The sequence below is a fragment of the Drosophila willistoni genome, chromosome 3R (assembly GCF_018902025.1).
Source record: "Drosophila willistoni isolate 14030-0811.24 chromosome 3R, UCI_dwil_1.1, whole genome shotgun sequence".
Lineage (NCBI taxonomy): Eukaryota > Metazoa > Arthropoda > Insecta > Diptera > Drosophilidae > Drosophila > Drosophila willistoni.
In genome coordinates, this window is record NC_061086.1 from 21,494,623 (window position 1) to 21,505,621 (window position 10,999).

General features: G+C 36.7%; 2 protein-coding genes across 7 annotated transcripts; one reads left to right on the forward strand and one right to left on the reverse strand.

The window, feature by feature from the left end:
• Nucleotides 1-1,635: 1,635 nt before the first annotated feature.
• Nucleotides 1,636-7,324, reverse strand: LOC6647938 (protein spaetzle). Of its 6 annotated transcripts, none has more exons than XM_023178365.2 (7): nt 6,591-7,324; nt 4,661-4,936; nt 4,343-4,420; nt 3,691-3,757; nt 3,204-3,561; nt 2,895-3,136; nt 1,636-1,972 (listed from the first exon to the last, which is right to left on the reverse strand). In XM_023178365.2, exons 1-6 carry the CDS (start codon nt 6,651-6,653, stop codon nt 2,938-2,940), a joined length of 1,041 nt encoding a protein of 346 aa, XP_023034133.1. In that variant the 5' UTR covers nt 6,654-7,324; the 3' UTR covers nt 1,636-1,972; nt 2,895-2,937. The 6 variants fall into 6 exon arrangements, with proteins under 6 accessions (XP_023034133.1, XP_015032900.2, XP_023034132.1 ...); XM_015177414.3 differs by having other exon boundaries at nt 3,204-3,540; nt 3,691-4,048; XM_023178364.2 differs by having other exon boundaries at nt 3,691-4,048.
• On the forward strand, nt 2,426-2,900 carry LOC26529237. The gene has a single exon (XM_015177471.3). It carries the CDS (start codon nt 2,642-2,644, stop codon nt 2,768-2,770), a length of 129 nt encoding a protein of 42 aa, XP_015032957.1. The 5' UTR covers nt 2,426-2,641; the 3' UTR covers nt 2,771-2,900.
• Nucleotides 7,325-10,999: the final 3,675 nt, after the last annotated feature.

Below are 10,999 nucleotides of genomic sequence, written 5' to 3' on the forward strand. Positions count from 1 at the left end.
ACGTATTTATAAGGCCAGCAACCAAACATCAACGGCAACAGCAACAGCAACAATAACAATCACAACAACAATAACTACAATGACAACAATAGCAACAACACATCAGGCCAACCACCATTAACTCCTTTTGCCATGCAAATGTTCTGCGGCAATTACTAGGAGTCCACCAAAACACCACCCACCAAACCCATCCATTCGGCCCCAACCCCCCTTGTTGAAATGCCCCAAACCCCAACTATAAACAACAACTCTAGCATTGTCTGACTGTTCTGTATGTTATCCCCATTGCTTTAATACCCTATACACCGTAGAAAGACCTTAAACTATCTACTTGAGGTTGTTAATAATATGCGGCCAGGCGTGGGAAATTTCGTTACTAATAAAATTGTATCTTTATTTCAAAACTGGTAAAAGGCCAATTTTCCCCCGAAACGATTGATTTTACTGAATTGAACGCCCCACAAATTACATCTAAGTCCGCCCTTGTTCCCAAAGGTATGCAATTGAAAGTTTTTATTGTGGGAAAGGAAAGTTTTCGACTTGTGTGAGTTCTTTTAAGGAATTTAGATCGTCTTTGAGGTTGTTTTAGCAAATTTTTGAAATAATATTGAAAAAAAAAGTTTGTTAGAAGTTTTGTTATGAATACAAAAAAATCTATTACTAGCATTAGTTTTGAGTCGGATTCTTTCTGTGAAACATAATAATTTATAATGTCTCTTACATTTTTCATTATAGAAACACATTAAAATATTAGGGCGAATGAATATATGTTCCTTTCAACCTTTACAACTTGTTTGTATACTAAATAATATTATTTAGTCGCATTATTCAGAAATAGTATAGTAGAAAAAGTTGTAGCTAGAACTATCTAACAAGTATTCCAATTTAAAGAATCTATATATTTGTAGAGCATTGGAATTATCACAATTCGAATTGTCTTCACCTGGCCACACACTCTATTATTATTGTGAATCAAAACACGAAGAAGTGGCCCATCCAATACACAGAGGTATAGCTGGTAAAGTGAAATTCCAGGGGTCTAACTTTTGTAAATATATAATAATATTGTATAACTATAACTAATTAATACTACCTCGTAAGTTTGGTGGCCATGTGATTGATGGCCCAAGGTAATGCCCAAATGGTTTTCTTTTACAAGGATATAACATTACTGGTTCTGCTTTTGAAATTTGTCATTTTTTTTGTTGTTGCCAAAAGGTGGAACTAATAATAGTTATTAAGTGACCACACACATTACCCAGATATATACATAGATAGGTATGTACATACAAATGTTCCTTACAAACCAAATACCAATGGCATTTGCATTGTTTGCCCTAACTTTGACATACTTCGTCGTGTTCGAATCGATAAATATTATTGATTCACTGTACAGAAACAAATCTAGAAAAACAAATTGTGTGCACATCCCTTGGCATACGCCACGTGGGCCCAACATGAAATGAAAATGCATGTTGTCAGACATCATTCAATCGCATGTGTTTACACATTGCCCTCTAATGGTAATTGGTCGCACAAAATTACCACAATTAATAAATGTCCATCGACGAAAGACCGACCAGAATGGGTTCAAAGAACTTTACTTTAACTTGACAAACGTTGGCCAGTTACTCGTACTTTGCATACATTTATTATACAGTTTTTCACTAGGACTAATTAGGTGCATTAGAATTACATAGACATGAAAGTTACATTTAAATAGATTACAAGAAATATGACACGAATGTTACATGGTAATAATAATATGAATTTAAAAATTTACATAACTATTAAATTTATATTTCTGCATTTAATTAGCATTAGTTAGATTAGACATAGAGACGGGTTTTTTCTCATTTCCTGGGCTTTTTGTTCCATGTGTAGACTAAAACAAAAGGTACAAAACCAAACAAAAAACCCTTTTGGACAGTTTGGCCTGCCATTCTGTGTGGTGGGTGGATGAAACTTGTTGCTGCAATGAAAAAAGTTAGAAAAACAAATAAATAATTATTTATTGACAGCATTCATTAAGTCAAACTGTGAAATGGTTGAACTAATAAGGTGCAAAATAACTTTGTAAAGTCAAAAGGATTCACTATTTGCATAGACAAAGCAATAGTAAGAATATTAAAGACTCTGCCTAGACATAATCATCTTCATTCTTTTTGCGACTCGTTAATTTAAACCAATTTTTTTATTTTCGAATGTGAATTATTAAAGAAAACTCTTTGTCTTATGTATGATTTCAAGTTACCCTCCTCTTTTAGGAGTACCATAATCTTTCCTTTGAAATTAAAGAGTTTTTAAACAATCTATAGAGGAACTTCAACTGAACTTAATAAATAAAGCTAAGTGTAAACACACATATTGCAACACAAGTTAGCCTTGAGTTTTGTGTTTAAACTTAGAAGTCAATATAGTTCCCTTCGCCCCTTGTGTTCTGTTCAGTTGTCGTTTGTTTCATATCGAAGTTACAAATATTTCTGGGTTTTCGTAAAAAAGTTTTAATCAAAATAAATTTAATTCGAAAATATTGTTAAAAAAGCAAAAGAAAGTAAACTAACAACTATCGTATCCTTTATCCTTTTAGGGAGAATTTGCATAACTATTGGTGATATTGTGAAGAAGTTTGTCAATTGAAATGGATCGCGTTTATGGCAACATTGAGAACAAGTTCAAGTACTTAAGCAAGGCTGAGGGCAAGGGCATGGCTCTGAAGCTTTTTGGATTCTACGCCGTGGGCTATACTCTGCGCAGGCTGATGAAGTAAACACCGGCGATGCGGAAGCAGCTACAACCACGAAACCACAAGTTAATCAGACAGGATGCCCTTTCCATACACAAATTCCAAAGTCCTATTTGAAATGAATGTGAATAAAGTTGTCTGGCCTTACCTCTAATCACATACGCGCATATCCATAGCTATAGGCAGTATCCTCAGGAGCCGCCTAACGTCTTTGGCTTGAGCACACATTTGCAGCAGGAGGGTATCTTGAAGGGTTCATTGGCCACCTCGGGTGTCCCTTGGCTGCCATTGTTGATGGTGGCCAAATGTCTTATCACATAATGTTGCTTGCAAACGGGTGTATAATTTTGTGGGAAGCTATCCAAAAACAAGCAACTCTCGTTCTCGCCCCTGTTAAAAAAAGGTATGCCATGATTAGTTTCAATAGTTTTGTGTTTAGACCTTTTAGGCCACTTACTCGCATTCCTCTATGAGTATACCCTGCTTGAGCTCCTCTGTATTGACAATATATTGCCATGTTAGATCCAATCTTTGTCCCAATTTAGGATACAGATAACGCGTACGACTATTGCACAGATGCAATTCATCATCTTGCATTCTCAATCCTACATCAGTGGGCGGTTGTTCGTCAATAAATAGATTAGGAAATTTACGCAATAGCACACCCTTGAGGGCAGATATATCGGGATAATTGTTGACCTTGGTGCAGAATGAACGACTCTGATTGAAACCATCCACACACTCGTGATCGCCCGTATCAATAATTGGCACTGTTGACGGTCTATGTCTATCTGCTGGACCGGGAAAGACAAAAGCTGATGTTAGGCAAGCGCCAAAGGCATTTGGCCGTGAGTATGGAATCGATTTAGTTGTTAATTGTATATCATGTTCCGAGTAGGATATGGCATATGGCATATAGTTTGTCTTCAATATATAATACTTACAATCCGATATGGGTTTACGTGGCGTATGCGGCTGCTGTGGTGGCTGCTGCGCCATAGTCTGGGTAGTCTGCAAAGATATAAGCGGATCGGTAAAGACAAGATTCAGCTTGCCATCCGGAGATCGCTGAACTTTGAAGGATTGCTCCTCATGGTTCAAACTGTGATATTGATGATAATGCTGTGACTGTGTTGGCTGGGACTGAGATTGGGTGGTCTTGTGTGACGGCTTTGATTGTTCTGTTGCCGTTGCAGTTGCAGTTGCAGTTGAGGTTGAAGTTGGCGATGCAGTTGCTGGCTGATCGCCAAGCATGGTGGGTATGGGCATGAAAGGAGGTGCATCGTCTGAGAACGTCGTTGTCTGTATATGTAAAATTTTTTTTGGTGTTTTCTTAATTAGTCCTCATATTAGAGATATAATCAATCAAACAAACAATGCACAAACAAAACTAACAAACAAAACCAACAAACAAAACAACAAAAACAAAGCAAAGTAATACACACAAAGACACAATTAGCAACAAATCAAGTTAAATTAAGATTATACTTTGATTTGTTTATCAACTTTCCCAAAAAATCCCAAAATGTTTTATGTATATGATGTTAAGTGATGATGGTTAGTATGTGGTGGGTGGGGGGGGAGTGCCTCACTTACATTGAAAAGCATCACACCTTCGCCATCGCTCACTTTGAAAATGGAAAGAACACGTGCTTCGATATCCTCTGCTGGCAACTGAAGCGAACGAAAATTGTAAGAAAAACGCATTTAGTCTCAAATGGCTTTAAATAACCGAATTCGGACGACAAAAAAACACAAATACCAAAGGGGTGGGAGGTATGGAGGTGTGGTCTTGGTAAATGCCCACAAATAGGGAAAAATGTTTGGGGGTGGGGCTGTGGGAATTTCTTAGACAATTTTACTATAGAGGTTTCTATTGTTCTATGGATTGGATGGGCACAATTTTGATCACACCTCATGCCAAACTGTTGGTGTGGTTAAGTGTGGCCCCTTCTGGGTCTCCTGCTGATTATTCGTCTTCACCTCCATCTCCTTCTCATCATTGTGATTCCTGGCCTTGTTACGCATGATACTCAACAGACTGTCAGACATGAAAGCTGTGGTATCTATGGGGATAGATGTCGTTACTGCTGCTGCTGCTGCTGCTGATGATGATGATGATGGCGATGATGTTGCTGCTGCTGCTTCGGCTTCGCGTCTCTTGGTTATTTCACTATTGATACAAACTATCTGAAAGATATACAGGGGGGAAATTTGTTGTTTGTTTGGGGTTCATGAGCATTGCCAAGACAACGATTTATAGTCCGTCCATTCTCTTTTGGCGAGTGTCTCTGTCACTCTCTCTAGGTCTATGGAGCTCAACTATCTTGTCTCATTCACACACACACACACACACACACACACACACACACACACACACACACACAAACACTCATATTTGCGTAATAGATTGTTTAAACAGCTGTTTTTGGGGCAAGCGCAGTTTGGTTGCTTTATTTTTTTTATAACAATAGTTTAAAGAGAAGTATTTTTTAAATGTTCTTACATTTTCTTAGATCTGACCAATAGCTTTATTTACTAGCTCTTAGCTAATAGATCATTAAATGCTGTTCAAACAATTACACACACACACCGATACACACATTTATTCACACTCGACTGTAATTATTTATCATTTCCAGTTCGTTTTGCAATAACAGATGTTTTTGGCACCAAATAATGTTTATGATTATGAATTGAGTAATCACCAAGAAAGCGAATGGCCAATGTGAATTATGAAAGGGAAATTATGCCAAGTGACTCAAAGATTATATACAAATATATGAATTAAGTTAGCTCAACATTTAATACTTAGTATTCTATGTAAATGCCGGCCATATGCGTCTGTCTCAGATAGCCTTATCTCTAAAACAAAAATTTGAAACCTATTTCCAAAAAACCACACAACAATTTCATTGATTGTATGTTTATTCATTTCCTTCCTGTTTAGCTTCTTCTCTTTTGTTTAATTTCTTCTTCATTTATTCCACACACGATGACACATTTTTATACGCAATTCAACTCATAAATAACAAGCCTACAAATATTATGGTTAACTACTTTTATTTGTTGTTCAATTATAATTATTTTTGGATCTATGACTCAAAACCGTTGACTCTGTTAGTACTAATAAATTGTGAAATTCTCATATGTATGAATCTTGTGGGGGGAATCTAAACGAGTTCAAAATCTAAAACCTGATCTCAACTATTCCAAAACAATTGACGGGTCTTTTCTGAGAATAAAATTTTCCCATGCCTATTACGAATTTGACTTTGTATCCACAATCACTTGTCTTTGTTTGGAAAACTCTTACGTATGTGCATAAAAAAATGTTGGTATTTTCACAAAAAAAAAAAAATTAACCTTTGTCTCAACTAACTTGGCAGTCAGTCTAAGCGTCTGATTGTCTAGCTAATATAAGTGAATGTGTAGGTAGTGAGAATTCCAGATTGCGCTTTTATAAATATTTGATAGTTAATTTGTTTTCTTAATTACTTGTTTCTGTATGTATTTTTTTTCTCTCATTCTATATCGGGGATTCTAATAGATTATAATTGCAGCCTATATAAATAACCCCTGAAGTCGTGAGCCGCACAAAGTGTCAATTGTAATATTATGCAAACTTAAAGGAAACCAATAAATTATTGTCGTAAACAGGTTTAAAATGCCCTTCAATATAACGTATTCGATTCAATTGATGAGATGTTAGTTTACCAATGCTTTATATTATGATTAGTTAGTCAAAAGAAGGGGGGCGGGGAAAGAAATAATTAGCCAAAAACCCAAATAAGCCACATGGAATGAAAATAGAAAACATATTGCTAAAACATTTTTCTCTCACCGTTGTGAATAGCGCAAAGAGCAGCAAGACAATTTTCACCAATTTCCACCACATGGGAGGCATTTTCTTGAACGACTCTTTTGATTTTTTCTTTGGCTGTTAAGTCGTCTGTGTCACTGATGTTTTGGGTGCAGGTGATCGATCCGATCGTGTTGCCTTAACTTATTGCTAGTTGTTTTCTGCTTCTCTGTTATACGCCTTGCGTATAGATTGTGTTTATTAACAAATTGGCACGACTAAAATTTTTTAAATGCCGCTGTTTATTAATATTTTTTTTCCTGTTATGCCTTGATGATGTGTCGCTTGGATTAATTCGTTTGCACGTTTTTTTTTCGTTTTTTTTTTTTTGTAGTTAGTCGCTTGGCTTTTCACTTTAGTTACTAACTCATGGACACTTTGTTTGTTTTTGTTGTTGATGCTGTTGTTTGGTTTTTATTTCGATATTGGATTTGATTTTGATTGCGATGAGGCTTTCTTTACCTCGCCCTGACCTGGCACAAAGTGAAGTCACTAGCACTGCGGGCTGATGCTTTTATGGAATCTTAAGCTTGACTGGGCTTATCCCGAATTTATAATTTAATGGACATAACGACGCACACGTCTTTTGGCGTCTCTTGACGAAATGGTAGAATAATTAATTAACATTTATATTCAGATGCATTCGAGCGGACAATGTAGCGAGCAAGTGAGCGTACAAGCGAACGAGCGAGCGAGAGAAGACGAAACCAACTAAACGAAAAGTTTTGACAAGAAATACAGTTGAGCTCAATTGACAACTGCAGCTTTAAGCGAAGCTCATCGACAGGCCCAACGAAAGAGCAGCTGAAACAGCGAGAGAGAGAGAGAGAGAAAAAACCAGCCTTAACGAAGTTTGTATACCCTTTCAAGTTTTTTGGAATTGAAAACAAATGTAAGCACTCAAACTACAGTCAAAGAACGGCCCAGAAACATACTTCGATTATATGTTTATAGAACATTTAGATATAGTCATACGACTTTAATTAAATTTATCAGATTTCTGGATTAATTTGCTGATATTGGCATTGGAATAAAATCATTTATATGGCCCACGATTATTGTTGGGGCTGATCGTACCTATCAAACCTATGCCATTTAGTCAACCGATTTCACACAGTCATTAAAAAGTAATGATAAAAAATAGTCAGTTTTATCACAATCGCTTGAAAATTCACCCACTGGTTTCAATCGATATTTTCTATTGAGTCTTTCTGCTGTAAACTCCCGATTCGATATACAAAATACATAGTGATCTAGGAGGGGTTAAAAGAACTCGTCTACATGTGCTGATCAGGAATCTTTATACTCGATGAAAGTTAATATACCCATTCGGTGAGAGTATAATGAGAGAGCTAAATTTAGTTGAGGGGGCGGTGTGGAAAAAGAGAGAGAGATGGAGATGGAGAGGAATCCAGTATTTTATTACAGCTGTTTTTTGTTGTTCATTGTTAATTGACAGCTCGAGGTGGTTTAATTAGCATAAGTTGTTCGTTCCACTGAAATGTGGAATACTTTCAAAAACCCGCAAAAAATACACAACAACGTTACTTAAAATAAAGTTCGTTACAAATATACATGAAATTATGTAAGGCTTCTCAAGAAAAACTCGGAACATTGTCAACTTCTCTATACATTTCGAGATCTATCCAACTATCTATCCATAAATCAGCTGTTTCCACTCGCTGCTAATGAAAGTAAAAGTGAAGCTTTGCGCCACAAAAGCTCGCTCGTTAGATCGAATGAATTATTACGTATTCCACGCTGATTCAAACATGGGTCACACTCCAAAGTAGCCGGCGCACGCGTCATGGAACCCCAGCCTGACCGGCTGCCATGGCGATGATTGTGATGATGCTGCTGGGAGGCGGCGATCAGCTTGAATTGCTTCTGGAGTGGGAAACACGATGACTCGTGGGTATTTCCAAGAGGGTATTTTGCGAAACTAACCACAGAATTTTAAAATTCTTGAATATAGCCAATGTATATCGGCATCTGTGCTACATGCCATATGAATGAGACTGTCAATGAGACTGCTAGAGATAATTGTGGGTTGACGTGTGCCTAAAGATACAATCTACATTTGAGATCTGAATAGTAAGACTTTTTTCTTTGAAATATCTGACTATTCATTTTAGATGAAAAGTTTTTGCAAAATCACTAAGATTTTTTTAAAGTGTATGGTTTAATAATTGAGTTATCATTATTAATCCTCTATAATAGAGCCATACGCATTATCTTACACAAAATAATCTGTTGCATACTTTAAGGTTATAATAATTCACTGCATATTTTTGTGCGCCTAAAAATTTGATGTTTGTTACCTGTTGAGGAATATGCTAAAATATGTAAACTTTTTATCTTTAGCAATCATTAACCAAATATGACATAGTAGATTAAATACAAAATTATTTAGAAACTGAGCTCTTCTTCTAATATTTTAAACGTAGAAGTATTTATTGCTTTCTCTTTGTATCTTGCTCTAAAGTATTTGTTAATAATATTAAAGATTTAGTCATCAATGAATCAATAGGGTATGGAATTTTAGGGTTTCAAGAGCACTTCAATCCATATATAATAAACTTCTATATGACGAATCCCTTTATTTCAATGATGAAATGAAGCAATTCCAGTCTCTTCTACCGTTTCTGTCATGATTAACAATTTTCTAATGCTTTTATAAACACCTTTCTTTACCTAACTTTAGTTGCAAGCCCTTGGGGATTCGAGATAGAGACAAGCTAAGACGTCGTGGATAAATGGCAAATTTGTTTTGCTAAATGAAATACAAAGTCTCAGTTTAGCTTTAATAGTGCGTGCTGATAAAATATAATTAAATTCTTATTTATTCTCTTATTCCCTCAGATTAGAGAACATCACTTTCCTAATGGTTATTAATTGAATCGGAAATAACATAATTTGAGCTAATTGAGTTAATTAATCACTTTGCCACCTAACCACAGAGAACAGACTCAGATTGACTAATCGTTAGATGCTGCCACCGCTGCCCGTTTGCCACTTGCCTCCGAATCCCCTTCAAAGTCATGGCAAGTCAAGCGAACGGATGACTCGCTTCTCGGGTCAAGTTAACAAGAAATGGTGAAATAACTAAATGGTAAATAATGAATATGTATTGCACATTCAATAAAATGAAATTGAAATAAAATATAAACGCGGTAACAATCAAAAAACAAAATAAACTACGCCACCTGGAGAAAAATAGTGGACGCACCACTTGGCAGAAATGCAATTTCGAGTCATGACAGGCGCCACAAACGACATGCAACACTGAGCAGAGACTATCGGTGGCAAAGTCTCGGGGGGAAACTGTTTTAGAGACTTTATGCGTTTGCCGGCAGGACGCAGCATGAAGCTGTTGCTCAACCTCAATTTGTCGACCGATTGCATCATACATAATCCAAGCTAACATCTAGCTCACACATGGATCTCAGCAGTGGAGTTCGCTCTGGTGGATTGCGGTTTGGTGGGCTGCCTTCTAATGCAGCGAATGTGGTGTGGTGTGGTCTCTATAGGGAGATCGTTGGCCCATTCAAGTGTTTGCCAAATATTTGTTCAAGCGATGTTTAGGCTTTCACTTTTCATCTCCTTCTCAGGAGAGAAACGATTCCACAGCAGACAATAAGATGTATAGCCCAGCTTCCGCCAGAAAAAGCAACGAAAAAAAAATAATATGGCATCGCGAAACGGGTTCATTTCGGAATTCAATGCAATTCGCACTCAAATTTTTGTCGTCCGTTGAATTTTATTTTGAAGTTGAAGTTCATTGCGCAACTAACAAACGATGCAGGCAACGAAGCAAGCAACTAGCAATGAATCGGCAACAGGAAGTCCAGGAAGTGGACTCACCAGCCCGCTGCTCCTATCGACAACCGACCAGCCGGGCAGCCGGCCAGCCATCCAGCCGGTGGCCTGGCGATTTTCTAACATTTCCCAATGTGCGACCGTCTGTTATCGCATTTCACGTTACACTCTGAAAACTTTTGCACCGAAAACTATTTTATTTTTCGTTTTTCATGTTTATATGTGCAATTGCCCCACGTCAATTAAGAAAAAAAACACACAAAAAGAAAAGCAATAAGCTGAATGAAAAATGAAAAATTAATAGCACAAGTGTGTGTCTGGTTAGATGCATATATATAGATAAACCCGATTTTAACCATATATAATATAATGGCAGGAAGTTTAGCTTTTTGGCTGGATAATACATAATTTATGCATTAAAAACTCTTGTCCATGTCCTTGGATGAATCTCTCTCCCCCCAAAAGAAACGGATATCTAAAACAATTGTTTTACACCAATCTCATATGGTGTATTATAATTTCCATTAATAAGTCTTTCTTCCTGGCCAAATCGATAATCTATTAAAGCGTAT

What these genes read in the sequence shown, in the direction of transcription:
- LOC6647938 (XM_023178364.2), bottom strand. Translation starts at nt 6,653, where the DNA reads ATGCCTCCCATGTGGTGGAAATTGGTGAAAATTGTCTTGCTGCTCTTT. An exon ending in AAGGTGTGATGCTTTTCAAT is followed by an intron (nt 4,049 to 4,342) that starts GTAAGTGAGGCA and finishes TTACATATACAG; the next exon opens with ACAACGACGTTCTCAGACGA. An exon ending in ACGTAAACCCATATCGGATT is followed by an intron (nt 3,562 to 3,690) that starts GTAAGTATTATA and finishes GCCTAACATCAG; the next exon opens with CTTTTGTCTTTCCCGGTCCA.
- LOC26529237 (XM_015177471.3), top strand. Translation starts at nt 2,642, where the DNA reads ATGGATCGCGTTTATGGCAACATTGAGAACAAGTTCAAGTACTTAAGC.